The sequence below is a fragment of the Haliaeetus albicilla genome, chromosome 14, assembly GCF_947461875.1.
Source record: "Haliaeetus albicilla chromosome 14, bHalAlb1.1, whole genome shotgun sequence".
Classification (NCBI taxonomy): Eukaryota; Metazoa; Chordata; class Aves; order Accipitriformes; family Accipitridae; genus Haliaeetus; species Haliaeetus albicilla.
This window is the reverse complement of record NC_091496.1, coordinates 33944239-33961919: the sequence shown is the minus strand read 5'-3', so window position 1 is coordinate 33961919 and position 17681 is coordinate 33944239. Positions and strand designations below refer to the sequence as shown.

The 17681-nt window shown below is 41.6% G+C and overlaps 1 protein-coding gene across 3 annotated transcripts in view; it reads left to right on the top strand.

Moving 5' to 3' along the window:
- Positions 1–9285, top strand: part of SCAF11 (SR-related CTD associated factor 11) — a 48731-nt gene extending 39446 nt beyond the window's left edge. For all 3 annotated transcript variants that reach the window (XM_069802235.1, XM_069802236.1, XM_069802237.1), the window contains exons 11-15: positions 398–2917; positions 4508–4851; positions 7402–7620; positions 8053–8172; positions 8526–9285. In XM_069802235.1, the coding sequence (XP_069658336.1) occupies positions 398–2917; positions 4508–4851; positions 7402–7620; positions 8053–8172; positions 8526–8654 (3332 nt within the window). In that variant the 3' untranslated portion in view covers positions 8655–9285. The remainder of the gene's footprint in view (positions 1–397; positions 2918–4507; positions 4852–7401; positions 7621–8052; positions 8173–8525) is intronic.
- The last annotated feature ends 8396 nt before the right edge of the window (positions 9286–17681 follow it).

Here is a 17681-nt window from a genome sequence, read left to right as displayed (position 1 = left end):
CTTCACTGCCAACAGGCCTGCGTTATAGAATGACAGAAACTGCTATATGCTAACAATGTTGTCTGGTTAATTCGTTACTTTTCTAATAGCTTAAATGCGGACTATCCTTGAACAGCAATATCGGTAGCGGTTTCATTGTGAATGCCATTACTGTCCATGTAGTCGGGCCAGCAGTGCTTCTAAAATGTGTGTTTGGATGTCTAACATGTCACTTTGTTAGCTTGATTTTGTTCTTTAAAGTCTGCACTGAAAAAAAAAAAAAGCTGTGGCAGTATTTCATACTAAATCTTAAATTGTATTATTTGAGGGTGTCTGTTAAACTGGAGGAGGTCATTTTATGTTAACTGTGATGGATAAATGGTTATTATCAAACTTTAATGTATTCTGCTCTTATTAGAATCTTTAGGCAAAGGATATGCTGTTGCGTGTACCCAAGAAGGGGAAGAGAAAAAGCAAGCTTCTGGTTCATCTGGCACTAGAGGAACTAGAAGGAAATCAATTAATACTACTCCCAGAAGAAGGTCTGCACGAAACAGCAAAAACGAGGCTCTGGGTCAATCTCGGAGCTCACCTCGCTCAAGCAGTTCTGCGTGCGGTGCCCCTGATGGCAATAACCCATCCCTGAATAAATCTCCTTCAGAACCAGAGAAGGCTCCTCCAAAACGAAAGTCTAAAAGAATAGTTAAACAACGAACACCTGTGGCTAAAAAGAAACTGAGAAGTTCTGCACGTTCTGAAAAATCGTCTGGTGATTTAGTGGAAGATGATGACGTTGCTGAGTCTGAAGCAGTTCTAACATTAGATAAAGACCAGCAGTCAGATAATGAAAGCAATAACACAAGTCTTCCACAGAAAAATAATGCAGAAGCAGAATCTGCTAATGGATTGGAAAGCTGTAGTGAACATGCAGAAATTGAGGAAACTACAGGAGAATGTGACAAATGTGAAGATACTTCAGGCAACATGGATATAAGTTTTTCTGTCCAAGAACCTCTAGTATTAACTTCAGGGGGTGAAAGTCAGGAATTTGAAGTAAAAGGAGTTACTGAAAAAAATGTAGATCTTAAGAATCAGGACATCTGTGAAAATACTCCTGAACAAATGGAAACAGTAGCTAGTCCCAAAGATGAAGTATGTGACCATGCAACTTCTGAAAAAGTAGATCAGACATTGTGTAGTCCTCAAAATGAATTGATGGAGAATGTAGAAACTTTGACAAAAATAGATCAACCTGAGGCTAGTCCAGAAAATGAATTGTTGGAATATCCTGAACCTCTAGGAAAAGATCAGCCATTAGAGAGCCCCAGAAGCGAATTGCCTGAGCATCTGGAAGCCATAGAAATAAATGATTCCAAGGCTGAAGAAAAAGCAGTAGTAGACTGTGCAAGTACAAATATTCAAAACTTTAAAAATGTTCAAGATGAAGAACCAGATATAGTAATACACAGTATTTCTATGGACAGTACATCAGAACAATCCTTAAAAGAGAACGCCATGCCAGAAAGTGAAGAGGGTAGAACTTCAGAGTCACCCCAGGTAAATGCTGAACATAAACATTTTGGTGAAGACAACAACGAAATGATACCAATGGATTGTGACTCATTTTGCAGTGACCAGAATGAACCTCAGATTGAGCAGTTACCACCAGTTGAATGTACAGAGCAAGGAGAAGTGAACTCTTTACAGCGTGACGTGGGAAACTGTACATCAGTTTCAGGACTTTCTGATGAAAAAGATGAAACTATTCCTCAAGAAAGAGAGTGCCAGTCAGAACTCAAGAAAGATAAAAAGACTCGAACTAGAAGGTCTAGATTTCACTCTCCATCAACCACTTGGTCTCCTTCTAGGAGAGAGGGCAGGAAATCTCAGTCACCGTCCCCTAAAAGGGAGATGACCAGAGACAGGAGCTCACGATCACCCAAGAAGGAAACTGTCAGGGAGGGAAGGAGATCCTTATCTCGGTCTCCGAAGAGAGACACGCTGAAAGATGAGAAGAAAACACCATCTCGATCTCCCAAAAGGGAAACCATCAGGGAAAGCAGGAGATCATCTTCTCGGTCAAGAACTAAGGATTCGTCTCCAAGGCAAAAATCTAGATCTCGAAGCAGTGATAGAGATAGTCAAAGAAGAGATCGTGACAGAGAGAGAAGAACTAGGAGGTGGTCTAGGTCACGGTCACGATCTAGGTCAAGATCACGATCTAGGACAAGAAATAAAGGTTCTTCGTTCTCTAGAAATGAGAGGGACAGTCACTCACCTCGCTGGAAAGAGAGGTGGGCAAATGACAACTGGAGGAGTCCCAGAGGAAATGATCGGTATAGAAGAAGTGATCAAGAAAAACAGAATGAAAGTCTTAAAAAAGAGAAGGACAATACAGAAAAAAACAATGATGATCAGTGTTCTTCAGACAAGCGGAGGAATGATTGTCCAGACTGGGTAATGGAAAGGATAAACTCAGTTCCAGAAGTCAAGAACAGAGAGAGAGATAAACCACATTGGGAAGATGGCAGGCATGACAATTCAGGACAGTCTTGGAATAAAAACTTTGGTTCGGGTTGGATTCCAAATCGAGGGAGAGGTCAGCGTGGCCGAGGTGGGCGTGGAAGAGGTGGTTTCATGTATGGAGACCAGAGTGAAAATCACTGGCAAAACAGAAAACCTCTCTCAGGGAACTCAAATGGTTCTGGGAATGAAAGTTCAAGGTTCCCAGAACATCAGCCATACAAGCGTAAGAATGAACAAGATTATTCTTTCGATACACCTGCTGACAGATCTGGGTGGACATCTGCATCTAGCTGGGCTGTAAGAAAGACTTTACCTGCTGATGTGCAGAATTATTATTCAAGAAGAGGACGCAATTCATCAAGCCCACAGTCTGGATGGGGAATGAGACAAGAAGAGGAGACACCTGAACAAGGTATTCATAGTTTTGAAAACTTAGCTACGGCTGCAGTGGCAGAGTAAAATCCTAGTCACATTGACCTATCTCAAGTTGCTTAGTTCTTCAAAATAATTTGGGGTAAATCTATAGTCTTTTTGCAATATGGAGGTTTGTAGGTGTGGAGTTTGGGGATTGCTTGTGTTGATGGCTTTTTGGTTTTGCTTGAAGTTAGATGAAATTCAAGGACTATGTATCTGAAGAGTGCTATTTAAGTAAATCAGTTTGGTTGAAGAGAAAGCAAATCCTCTTCATGGTTACTTTTAGCGTCTGCACACCTTTTAAAAAGGGTCATTTTTTTCAAGGAGATTTGTATTTGCCTGTGCAGACCCACACAGAGGATTCTAGAGATGACAAATCATTATGTTGACATTTATCTTGCTTCTTAATAAGCATTTTACTCTTTATATGCTTAAAAAAATCTAGGGAAGTTTATAAATGCAAAAACAGTACTTTTACTGTACTCAGCATTAAAATTTCTCTAAAGCCTCAACAGAAGTCTAATATTTTTGAGTATTTCATATTGAAAAGGTAACTGCCCTGACAGAAATAAACTTTTTGGTAGAAAGTGAGTTAACTGTGGATGAGATGGATTCTGAATAGCTAAGAAGTCATCCACAGATTATTAATGCTCTGAAGTAAGACAGATGTGAATTGTGGGTTGGACTAGGCGATCTCGATAGGTCCCTTCCAACCTCAGCAATTCTGTTATCCCGTGATCTTTAAAAAAGGTGATTTGGGGTGGACCATAAGCGTTTAAGTCCCAGTCCCTGTGAATTAGGTGACAGGGTTCCTCAAGGAAGGGATTTTAAGGGAGGGACATCTGAATTATAACCCATCAACCCTTTCTCAGAACTAATTTCTTGACTTCTGGAAGGCTTGCTGCTTGTATCTAGATTCTAACTTTTTGGCTTCTGTTGAAGATAGAATGAGATACTAAAGTAATTTTTTTTTTAAGAAGTGCCATTCTGATAGGTTATTTTTACTTCTAGGCTATACCTGTTCTACCATTACAGGTTTTTTGAACAACTCTTTCTGAATATGAACATCTTTGAAATTGGTTGAGGTTGATTTATTATTCAGTGGGGGGAAAAAAAAACAAAACAGCAGAGTATTTCTGTAGTTACCAGGAATGTACAGTGAGTGTGTGTGAATCAGGCAAAGGAGAGCGGAGAATTGCATATGTGATAACGTATTACTAACCTTCTGCAATTGCAGAAGCTGGATAAGTTATGTTGTCTTCCCGCTCTTTGGTGGAGAATTACTGTTTCATTGTGATGAAATAATTTATTAGCTGTGCTTTGGGAACAAGTAGAGAAAATAGAAATTCAAAATGCAGGTTTCCATAGTAACCTGAACTTTTTAAACTCAAACTAGCATTTGGCTCCGTGACGTGTCTGGTGATGAGTGCTGTGTAATAATGTAATGCAATATCTTTAAAATATGCAGATTATAGAAAGCTTTTTGATACTCCATACTTCATGAAGAGTTTAGACACCTGGCTCCACTTTTACTTTATGAAGTATGGATTTTCTACTTCATATACTGTCTGTTTCTTTCTTTTGATAGATCCAAACCTCAAAGACCAAGGCAACCAGCAGAGTGATGGTTCTCAGTTACCAATAAATGTGATGCAGCAACAAATGAATGTAATGCCACAAGTGAATGCACAGCACCAACCTATGAATATCTTTCCGTATCCAGTGGGTGTCCATCCTCCCATGATGAATATGCAACGAAATCCTTTCAACATCCACCCGCCAATGCCCATGCATCTCCCTACCGGAGTGCCTCTCATACAGGTAGCTGCTCCCACAAATTTGTCTCAGGGATTACCTCCGCCTCCACCTCCACCCCCACCATCTCAACAAGTCAACTACATTGCTTCACAGCAAGATGGAAAACAATTGCAGGTATGCTTTATCAGAAGCCATAGCAAGACAGTATCAAAGTAATATCAGTTAAGCATTTCTTATATTGAATACCATAGTCTTGATAAACTTATACTTGCAGTTTCTTTCTCTCTTGCCTGTCGTCTTCCACCTCACACCAAATTTCAAGTGGAAGTATCCATGAGGATATGGGTTGGTTTGGGGCTATAGCTTGCAAATAATAATACACAACACCATTACTGGGGTTTTGTGGTAACAAGGTGTTCCAGCTGGTAATGGAACAGTGAAAAATTTCATCAATGTTGTCCATTACCTTTTTCTTCTTAGAAGTGTCCCGTTTCCAAAACTAAGTTTTCCTCTTAAAAACCTGATTTTTAAGCGTTAGGAAATGGTTGAATCCTCTTTCAGCAGCGTGTAGGAAGTGACCTAAACCTCTTTATTGCAGTTCTCATCCCATGGGGTGTATCAGCAGAGGAAATTATCAAGTACTGCATGGCACCCATTTGTTCCACACTTCCATTCTCCAGCTGTCACTATCTCAGCAGCTTCCCCCCACACACATGTTCTCTATTCTGTTCAATCTTTTGAGCCTTTTTGTTAATAATTTCCAAGCTTTCTTTGGTACGTTTTACTTCCCCCTTCTTGCCTGATTCTCCTGGTTTTGCATGCCCTGTTTGAGACCTAACTCTCACTTCATTTCTCCAGTTTCAAAAAAGACTCTGGCATGCTTGGGGCAGGTCAGACCATCTTTTTGTGCCTTTCAAGAGATCTTAAAGCAACCTTTGTGTGTGTGAGCTCCTCCTGTAGCCAGCTGTTTATATAATGAGTTGTTATATCAGGGAAAGGAATATGAACAACTTCCAGGAGAATGCATGGCACTGCAAGGAGATGTAACGCTGCATCTGTGATGTGTAAAAGGCTCTTTGGGTTTTGACTGAGGTTTGTGCTTTTTTTCTGTTGCAGGCTGCCTGCTCTAACCTCAAATGCTTTCCCCTGCATTCCAGGTTGAAAAAGTGGTGTTCTAGAGCAATGATTTCTAACCCTCTGTTTTCATGCATCACCTTTAAAGATTTGAAGCAAACCAAAAAATGGCCTACATTCTTTTCACTTTCAGCTGCCGTTACCTATTCATAGTCATTAACTTAGAACAAAAGGAGTTAAGTACTGTGGGAAATACCAAGTGCAGTTACAGGCCATATGAAATACTTTAATACTCTGTAAGGTAAAACAGTTAGGTACTGTTGGAACTAAAAGGCTGGTAGATTGCTTGTGGATTTGACTAATGCATGCTGTCTGTCATTAAAATATTTTCACAATTGGAAATTGAGTAGGTTTAACATCTACAAATGTAAGAAGTCAGAAGGTAGGCTACAAACCTCTGTGAAATACAGTATCTAGTGCAGCAGTAAATATCTTTCTATAAAGATAGTGTATTGCTCCAAAATACAGTTATTTGTTAGTAAAGCCCCTGTTAATTTGTTGCACTTACCTGCTTTTGTGGAATGGTGTCCATGAACCTGAATGCTCTTGGGAGCTGCTGCTCTTGCTTTGAGCGTTTGTTGAACAAGTCCTTGGTGGTAGCACGACAGAAGTCACTGAATACTGCAGGACTCCACCTGGCCTTCCCGTTGACAGGAAAATGAAGAGAGTGCGCTGGCGAGTGTTAGCACGCTGGTTATAACAGCTCAGTATCTGTGTCCTTTCCAAGGAGCTCAAATTCCTGTTTCATTATTTTCCATCTGGATGAATGCAAATGTGAAAAAAATAATGGTGATTACCTGCAAAAAAAGTAGCATTTAGGGTAGCCTGCCAGAAATATGTTGGGAGGATGCATTCTGGGCTTTTGCTATAAAATGACTTCTATCTGAGGTCTGAGAGCTACTTAATTTCTCAGTTCCAAAGTATCAACAGTGCCCGTGGTCTTTTGGTGATGTTTGGAAGTGTGCAGAAAATGGCTTTTCCTGAGGAACAGATCACGGTGCTTCAACCAGCATTTCACCTCTAGCCTCAAGTAGACTTGTAGGTGTGTTTTACATTTGAAATGCATTCACAAGTTCAAGATGATAACGATCATGAAAAGAAATGTTTCCAAAGCAGCATCATTACGATGCAGGAATGCAAGCGTGGTTTAAGATGACTTTTTATATGTATGTTTAGGTGCTCATTTGTAAAAAAAAAAATGTTAATCTGATGTACAAAACAGAGCTTCCTATACTCTCCTGTGACAAGTAGAGAGGTTCTGCAGCCATAAGCTTCCTTCCCCTTGTGCTAACGCGCTCCGTGCCTGTTTGCAGGGTACTTTGCTTTATCACTGGGATCAGAGCCGGAATCTAGCAACCACAGTGGTGACGTGGAGGATACCTTACTTTTCAAGCTTTGTGGGTTTTTTTTCCCTTTAGGTAGATTTGATATATTGTGGATTTCTTCCATAATAATGGGACAGTGTGGAAATTAGCTAATGAACCAAAGCATGTAGTATTGATGCTCTTTCTGTAGCTGCTGAGGCTTCTAAAAGGGCATGTTGTCATGCTGAAGGATAATGTATTAACTGCTGATAACTTTTTAAAACAGGGTATTCCAAATGCTGCTCATGTAAGTAATAACATGAGTGCTCCAGTCTTGCCTGCTCCAACAGCAGTCCTGGGAAACGTGGGAACAGTTCAGGGACCAAGTTTGGGTAATGCAACGTCATCAAGTCACATCAAAAGCTCTAACGCAGCTGTAAAATTGGGAGAAAACAAAGCAAGTGTAACAGTGGAAGCCAGCGCAGATAGCTCAAAGAAGGACCAGGCAAGTTCAAAGTTCAGAGTGTGTGTGTGTGTATACAATATATAAAAACCCATATATATGTATATCTATAAAAAACATAAAATTTTGAAATACTAAAAAATAGTAAACTATAACAATACCCCTTCTGTGTAATATACTTAATACCATCATGTACGTGATACTTTTGTGGTGGCTGTAGGACATAAACTAGCAGGTTGACTCTCTTTAATGTAGTCTTCTTTAAAGCAGCACTATTATGAATATTAAATTGCTGTGGGACAACATTCTGTTCTTAGTAAAACACAGGCAGCTCGCATGAGAGCTGAAATGTTAATGAGGGCAGCATGGTCTTCTAGTCTTCTGTAGTAACTTTGTGAAGTTTTAATTTGTGATTGATAAAAAGATATGTATGCAGGCACTGAAAAATAATACTCAAGTTTGTTTTTTCATTAGAAATTGTTAATTCAAGAAAAAGCGGCACAAGAGGTCAAACTAGCTATTAAGCCTTTCTACCAAAATAAAGACATCACTAAGGAAGAATATAAAGAAATTGTGCGGAAAGCTGTAGATAAAGTAAGTTGATCTATTCATCTACAATGCATACATTTCAATTGAGGTACGGTTTGGGATGGATTTCCTAAATCTTGTGGGAAGAACCAGTAGCTGCTGGGAGGGGGAACAGGAAAAGCAAAAATACCTTGGTCTTTCTCCTTGAGAGCTTTTTCAGCTCCTCAGAATGTAACTCATTTATTGTGTGAAAGAGCTGAATGGGAATTCAGAAGTATTTGGGAAGCATTAGGAGTTTCCAAAGTTGTTCTGCCTGAGATGGAGAAACCTGGGGTGTTGGGAGGATAAATAAATACTGTGAAATAGTGGCAAATCAACAGAAGTGTTTCAAACATTTTTTTTCTTTAAAACTGTTGTAGGTTTGTCATAGCAAGAGCGGAGAAGTTAATTCTGCAAAAGTGGCAAATCTAGTGAAAGCGTATGTAGACAAATATAAACATTCACGGAAGAAAAATCTTGAAGAAGCAGTCTCCTGTGAAAGGAAATAGAACATGTTTTCAGTTTTTAATTTTATTCTATCTGCAAAGTGCAATTTCAATATGAACCGTTAACTGAAAATTGTACATGACAGTGATTTGAATCTGGTTTTGATAAAATTATTTTTCAATGTAGTATATAATGTTTTGTTCTAAAGAAATATAGATCTACAGGGCAACTTCTTTATTCCTTTTTAAAAACAGATGTCTAAAAAAAATAAAGGTGTAAAGAAGAATCATTAGGAATGTACGATTGTGTGGATACTTAGATGTACAGCATTTTGAATTGAATAAGAGTGCATTAAACTAGAAACTTCTGTCTGGGTACATTGGTTTTGGAACAGGTATGTACAGTACATGTAATCGGTCAGATTAAAGTAAAATTTTTTCTTTTGATTTCTCCCTAATTATAGCAAAGATAAAATAATGTATTGCCTTGACAAATATTTCTAGCGTTAACTGGACAGGCTGAATGCAGGGGTCACAATGTGTATATATAAAAAAAAAAAAGCACATGGAGTTGTCTGAACAGAAGAACTGTTTAGATTTTAAAAAGAAAAATCATAAACAGTAAAATGCAGTGCCCAAAACCATGGGTGCTGCATGTCTGTTGTAACACCAAATAAAAATTATGCTGCTTGGTTTTGTTTGTGACGTTTTTCAATTTGTTTCAAGATAGTGGGATGAACTTGAATAATTTTTATGTGCTGAAAGCCCTCGCTCACCACACACTGACAACCTCAGTTCATGTCTAACCCTGCCCTTAGCTAGTAGGGAATTAGTAGGCAAGAGCTGGATGTTCAGAAACATAAACCAGTTTCTTCTTCAAGTAAAATTAAGGAAGCTGGAATTTGTTACTAGGCTCCCAGTTGCTCAGAGACTGCCTGCTGTGCCAATTTTAACTGCCTAATACTTTTCTTCGTTAACTAGGGACCGTAGCACGCGTCACCAGACTGGTATCGTTGAGTGTGCACAATCTGAAGTCACCTGCAACGGCTGTTCTACTTCCCTGAGCACTTCTATCTAGGGAGGTCAGCAGAGGTACCACAAGCATTTTAAAAGGAGATGTGGGGTCATTGGATGTGCTAGGGGAATGCTTAAAACCAGTTTTACTGAGGTGTAGCAGCAGCAGGGAGGGTTGCTGGAACACCGTCACCGCTGTGTGCTCCTTACGGAAAGAACAGCTTGGGATCCTTCTGGATTTGAGTGGAGAAGGAGCCTTACTTACTCTGAGACAGAAATCTTTGTTCCCTTAGACAGCGCTATTGAAATTCCAGCACTCCCACATGGTAACAACCTTTGGTGTTAGCTCAGCCTGGCTTCTGCTCCAGCCCAAGGTCTCCTGGCCCAAAAACATGACTATAAACCATTTTGACAGAAAGTTATCAGTCGAGTTTTCTGAGAAACGATCTCTTAGTAGCCAGTAGTTCCCACAGTGACTGTTGTTGGCAGAAAACGCAGTCTTACCCGTAACTAACTTTTGCAGAAGCCTGAGGATGAAATAAGGGATATACAACCCTGTACACACACGTAATTATAGAGATATATACATGTAAAAAATGTGATGTTTGTCGCAACAGTTGCTCACTTGGTTTTAACTATAGCTTTCTACAGACTTAATGAAGCATTTTACTGTCTATATTTATTTTTGTGTGCCTAAATAAAAATACTATGTAAATTAGAAACAGATATAATACATTTTCTACAGTCAAGCCAGGTTTTAGATTTTTCAAAATACTCAGTTTTACACTGTGGTAGCAATTTGTATGATCTCTTGAACTATTTTAAGCTAAAATTGGTTAGCACTTTTTGAAAAATGTTGTAGCAAATTGCTATGTCTATCCTGGGTTATCACGCCATGCGTACTTATTTTTATTACATTTTTCTTCTCTGAATTTTTGGATTTTAATGACTTTTTATATCTTTTTACTCTATACAGTTGAGCCTTGCTATAAAGCTCCTTTCAGGAGCCAGATAAATGTTTTGTGGGGTTTTTTTCCCTTTTAGAGGAGAGGTGGAAATTGGGTGGGAAGGAACACCAGAGGATTTAAACTGGGTGAGGGGAGGGGTCATTAATTTCTTGTTTTGCAGCTCCTGGCTGGAAGATAAGCTGTCACTTGCTGCCATGTTGTTGGGGCAGTGACTATAGTGATGCTCCACTGTATTTCAAAATGTAATGAAGAATATCAGATAGAGTAGCATGTGATCAGTAACTTTATTTTTTACAATGAAATACTTCAGAACTTAACAGAAAATACACAGTTCATTACAATTTCTATGTTGAATTAAAAAAAAATGCATTGCCTTAATACATAAACTCTCCTCCTATTTTTCCCAAAAAGCAGTAAGGTCGCTGTTGGTGCAACTGCCCAAGAAGGCGTGTACTTTAACCTTGTAGTCATGTTTTTGTTAAAATAGTATAAAAGCTGTGTTTCTATTTATTGAAACTCCTTGTACTGAAAGTCTCAACATGCACTAGCACTGAAGGCAAGGTGCTGGGGCCGCTCAGCCCCCTCGCTGCCTCTAGGGTACCAGTAATTCATTCTATCCAAATTGCCTTGAGGAAAACAAGTACAAAACTGTATACCTTCTGTGAACTTATGCAAATCAAAAGGGTTTTCCTTGCACTCCTTCCACTGTCTCACTGTGCATGCTGCTTGAATGTCTCATCCTAAAGATGTATCTTAACGAGCACAGTGGCTGTCCAAAGTCCACAATATGGTGTTTGTAGCATAAGGCTGGAGTGCTGTCTACTGAAAAAATACTCTAAAAACTAGTTTTGTGTAGTGCTTAACAATTTATAATAAATTCTTTTCACTAAGCTGGCAGTGGTCTGTGTTTGGTCTTAAATGATTCTGGCTCAAGTGGTTTAATTCAGAAAGCAATGTAATTGCTATTACTTCTGCACATATGCATATTTAATCTTGTTCTATGTGGTCTGGGCTTCCCCTCCTTTACATTTTCATTTTGTTTTCGGTTAGTCTGTCTTCACCCTGCCTTGCCTCTCTGCAGACGCTCCAACCTGAAAAAAAAAACCCAAATGCATGTGGCAGAATGTCCCTTTACAGCGAGTGCTGCGGTGGGGACTCTGGGTACTGGGTCTTGCACAACGCTGCGGGGCTCGGCTGCTGCATGGACCAGACACGGGCAGGACTCAAACCAACTAGGCTGTGTCCTACATGCCAGAAGTGCTGATCCAAACAGTGCACTTCACTGAAATAGCCCGCTGGGAATTTAGCACATGATAGCCTGCCTTTCCTTGGGAGCCATATTCCAAGCATCACTTTACTTCCTAGGATTAACCCCAGCGTACTCTGATGAGGAACCTCCATAGGTAATGCAGACATGTGTTGACACAGCTGTGTGAGAGCCTGCTCTGTGAAATTCAAAGGTGCTTTGTTAGATTGGGGTTGGTCATTAATAGCCATGGTGGGAAAGGATAGTCTTGGCTAAACGCCACTCATGTAGTATCTTGGTTCTGGGCTTAATGAAGGTGCCCTAATAGATGGGCCTGGGGTCTTTGGGAAGAGCACACCACTTTGAGCAGCAAAGCTAGAAATTATGGTCAAGACTCAAGGGGCTTGGTGAGAATGGTGACAGGGGAGAGGGAGGCTCAGAGGTGTCGGTTCCTTGAGGCCAAGTTTTCAGAAGGAAGAGCAGCAGCACTCGGAGCCATGTACTGCAGCTGTAATCACCTAGTGAAGCTGGGCTAGGGAGACTAAGCCAGAGAGTGTTCTGTCATGATGAGTACATTACCTCAAGTAGATGGAAATACGGTTAAGATCGCTGCATTGGAGGCTGAGGGAAGGCATGCTGAAAGACATTATTTCCAAGAAAAGAGAGCCTTGAAAGTAATTTAAACCAGCTGACTGCAGTTAATTAAAAATTTCTTGCCTAAGTTGTAAGCCAGCCTTCTTACCACATGCCTGCTTGGGGGCACAGACCTTTTCAAGCATCCTAACAGCAAAAAAAAAAAAAAAAAAAAAAAAAAAAAAATCACCACTTCATCTACAGTTGCAAAGAGCTTTTCAGTACATCTGGTTGACTATGTCCACCACTCCTCCCCCAGCCTTTACCTGCAGATTGCTGCATGCTGCACACCGCCATCACAGAAGTTGACTTGGGTGCATGCAAAGATCTTGATCCGGGTCCTGCAAATGCATGCAGTCAAGCAGGTGAGGAGTTTCATGCATTTAAAAATCAAATGACTGACTTATGTGTCAGGAGAACCATCTGCCTGGTCTGCTCAAAGGGCAATGACTGCACCGAGCAAACCGGTGGGAGGCAGGATACCACGTTTTTGGGGCTGAGCGGTGTCAGCACCACTAGGACAGAAACATTTTAGGCTTAGAACATGCAAAGAGGAGAGGCACATGGGGACAAACAGCAGGGGCAGAAGTAGCTCATTAGTCAGGACTTCTAATTTTTGCAGAGCAAGTGCCATTGCAGTTTGGTTTATGCAGCTGAAGTCTGTCTGGAAAGGCCTTGAAATCTTTACTCAGTTTTGCTATAGAGATCACTGTGCTAGAGTCTACTGCCAACAAAAGGGTTTGGGTTTTTTCCCCAGAAGCCACATCTCGGGCATTGTAACCCATCAGTGTGTAAAACAAGTATGTTGATTCCAAAGGTGAACTTGCACCTTTTGAATCACAGTGATGAAACTACTCTGGCAAAGATTTTGATGAATATTAAATAGTGCAATATTCACATTAGTCAATAGTTTATAAAAAAAGTAGAGACAAGAGTAAGGACAATTAAGTAGATGATTACGGAAATTGGCTATTAAAGAGTACTTATTAGATGCAGCAGCTTTCAAAATAATGAATGGAGCATCTATGAAGTTTGTTGTTTTTTTTTAAATCACTAACCTAGAGAGTAAAAAAAAATAAAAGCACAGTTAACTACTTGCATAGAAGGAGATGAATCTGTGAGAAGGCAGAGGCTGGGCTATGGAACTTGACTCTATTTTCCAGCATAAAACTCACTCACAACTCCCAGAGACCCACACACCAACAGTAAACTTTCAGTCTGCTCTTCATTTTCAAAGACTGTGCAATAAATACAGGGGCTTACAGCAATGCAGTAGCTGCTCATTATCCACAGTGAACAATCAAACCCAGAGTGGGATCCAACACAGAAAAATTACTGCAGGAGCCAAACCCAAGGAATTTTGGCAGCAGGTTGTCATATAATTAGTCCTAAAGTATTGCAGAAATTAGACCTACAACCACTGAATTTTTTATGACAAGCATCAATCAAAAAGAGCCAGGGATTCCTAGATGCTTCGGTGCAATAGCAGGTGGGATTAAAGAAAATAACTCTTGGAAGTCAGGGTTTACCTATAAATTCCAGAGTCTGTTGCAGAAATTCGGGGCTCCAAAGGACCAGGAAAGTAGCTTGCACATGGTGGGTAGAGTCTCCTCTTAACACAGGACAGGAACATTGCTGCTTTTTTTGATCTCAAGTTATAGAGGGGTATCCGACATGCAGGTATTTGCGGTGCAGACGTTTATCAGGAGTGGCAATGGCTGAAGCACAGGAGAGCGGAGGGTCTCCTCCGGTGGGCAGCGGGAGGACCAGGGACCCCCGGTGCTGCCTCCGCAGGGACACACGTGCACCCAAAAGGAAACCTGTCCTTAGGGAGCACCTAGGAGAAAAGGCCGTTGCACGCTCAGCTTGCTCAGTCATTGTTTACCACTGCACGGTACCTGGTAGTTAAAGGACCATATCAGACTGATAAACTCTTAAGATATTCCCCCTGAAAATACGATGACATATCTGGGAGGCACAAGATGCGCCTCTGATTTGGTTGTCTTCGACTAATGCAAAATACACTACAGAGCTGCTGCTCCCTGTGCAAAGCACGCGGCTTCGCTCCATAACCTCAGCATCCCCAAAACACAAGGGATTAAATAAGCAACTCTGGGGGTGGGAGTTCTAATAAACACACAGCGATACTTGGCACTGGGGTCAATACAAAACACAGCCACACAGCGCAGGCGCCTCGTGTTACACTGGTTGTAGGAAGTGGATTAAATTTTTGATGCATTGTGGGGTTTACTACGGAGTCAGCCATAGGTCAGTTGGCCAAGACTTCACCGAGGTTTATGACAGAAGAGATATTTGAAGTTGCGACCCTTCCAAACGCTGTGGACCGCAGGTGACGCAGGTAGGACAGCCCCGCCGGCACGCTGCGGTGCCCAAGGCAGCGACAGCTCTCGGGGTGTGAAGGGAGCACAGGGACACGCACCCAGAACAGCACCCACCCCATTTCTTCATCACCCCGATGACATCTAGTGGAATGACATAATCAGATTAACTTCTGTAATGGTGCGGGTCCCTGGTTCTAGGCTCTTATTCCAAAGGAAAAGAGCAAGCAGTACCGGCCCTTCTTCGTCCCTTGCTACCCCTTCACCAGAGACTGGCAAAGCGACTGCGCTCCAGCCAACCTCCCCAGGGCCCTGGGCCAGCGAGGAGCCCACCCAGACCAGCAGCAGAACCGGGGTGAGGGTACAACCCCTGTCCTGGAGGACGCGTTTCGTGCTTCATGATTCACCACGTAACTCCATCCTAAACAATATAAACACAGAGAGCCCTGCCCAAAGATAAAGAACAAGCAGATATTTGGGTAAAAGAAAAACTTCCTCTCAGCCAGGACAAGAAGTTACCTGTGAACATGCCGATTTAAAATCCCCAAACAACAAAACCAGCAGATCCTCTCAAAATGCAGTTTGCAGCAAGTCCACCTAAAAGGTATTCAAAGGCTACCTTAAAACAGCTGTCCAAAAGCCACCCAACGTAACAGCAGAAGATGGACCTCACCACAATTCACCTTTATGAGATCTTTGTTACTCTAATATTGCATTTCTTTTCACCTAAGGTAAAAAGCAATCAGCTTTTTTAAAGGTATCAGCCCAGATCACTCTGGTTATCCTACCACAGACAGGGAGGAGCCGAGACACAAATGGCAACGACGCTGTGAGAAACGGCAAGTTGTGATACAACCACGTGAAAACCAGCAGGCTATTAAAACCAACCAAAGACGGTTTTGAAGTTGCAGTCATTTAAGAACATATTGCCATCTCACCACAAATAAACTGGTGATAACTGTACTCGTTATAATCAGCCTTGAATTCTCCGCCACTTGAAAACGAGTCCCGAATTCAAACCACTCCACATGAAATCCCCCTCACCCAACGGATCCAGCTACGCACAGCTCACCCACCCTCTGCCATGCAGGACACAGAGCAACCTTTCGGCTCCGCGACCTTCATCTCGCTGCCCACGCCAGGCTCCGCAGTCTGCGCACACATCACCGTACCCAGCAAGCGAAAGGACATCAGCCACAAAGCTCTCTGCAGCCACCCATGCGAGGAACGACTGACAGCCTAATAACTACCTGGTAGAAAAGGCAGAGGAGGGAGAAAGAGCGCGACTAGATGATTACGGGCATCCCTAGCTGTTGCACGTCATCATATCACAATGAACTGCTGATTTATCTTCCCACAAGGCAGGGCAGTACTGCGATCTCCGTGTTACAGCACATGAGACGGTTCCACGTGCTGTGACTTGCTGCAAGCCACGAAGGAGATCTTTGGCAGTGATGTGGATTGAATTCAAACCTCGCTACGTGCTCCGGTGCTTCTCCCTCCAGGCTACGCCCTTCGAAGCTGGAGAGTGAAACTAAAAAGAAAAAACTGAAAACGAAATATTTTTAGTAGTAATAAAATTATTTGAATCTAGGATGTGCTCTGCCCCAAGCTGTAGGTAGGCAGGCAGTAATTAACACTGATGACTGTGCACTTCAGCCCTGCCGTCACACGCCACAGAAGAAACACGGGGAACTGCATCATCAAGCAAAGCCTAGCGTAAATTAATGGGGAGAAGAGCTGATTTAAAGGTGAACAATCGTAACGCTTTTTCTTCTTCCTGGCAAGTCTGTTGCAATAGTTCTCAGTGGAGGTTAGACCACACGCCAACAAAGTGCTCTGCTACTGTGCTGATAACTTAACCACCTCTAGAACAGACCGATGATTGAGGAGTAACATTTACTTTGGCAAGAGATGCTTTTAGCATCCTTACTATACTGAGAAACACTTCAAAGAAAAACTTTAACTGTAGATACAAGAGATATCCTCATTTTAAAAATGAACCTAAGCTGGAATTAGTATAACATAGTTTTGTTTTGTTATTTTTTGCTTGAGAAGTTTGTACTCTTCTTCAAGAAGATGCTGTGGAGCCAAGCCAAAACAGAGATTCTTTATGACTGTGCTCCTGAGATGACGCTCACTGGAGACCACAGGACATCTTCCATCGGTTGTAATGAGCAGTGGTGTCACTGAAGTAACTTACAATGAAGAAAAACACACCTATTAGAAATTACGCATTTACCTGCTCCAAAAATACCTGTAATGGTAGCATGCTGTGTATCAGATGTAATATGAAACACACATTGCCACTTGCTCTCCCACTCAATGAACTTTCAAAAATTGGATTTGTCACAAACAACTCGGAGCTGTGAAGAGTTAAGTGACAGCCAAGTCTGCATCAAACTCCCACATAGCACTATTATACTAAGAAGAGCGAAAATACAGAGGAGACAGAGCTGGCAATCACATCGCAACACGTACGGTTACATTGCCAAGGTACCTGTGTGAATCCTGCATCTTTTTGCTTTTTGGCAACTGTATTCTGAAGTGGGATGTTCTCCCAGAGCCAGTATATCACAGTAAAACAATGAATACGCACACAAATCAGTAATACACATCACCACTGCACATCACAGACTGTAACTGCGTCATCGATACTTTGCCCTCCATTTGTTACTCAGAAGGTGCACGGCTCAAGATTACAACTGGGCTGCCTTGAAACTGGGGCACGTCTGAAGCGGTCGGTTGCAGTGTTTAAGTTCTTCTGAACGCTGTAAAAGGCCTGTAATGGCAATCGTGTGAGAGGGAAAGGTACACCTACTGCCCTGCATCTGGAATCCTTGCAACGTCAGACCACTCACACCGGTAACTTGGCTTGTAAGAGGGCAAT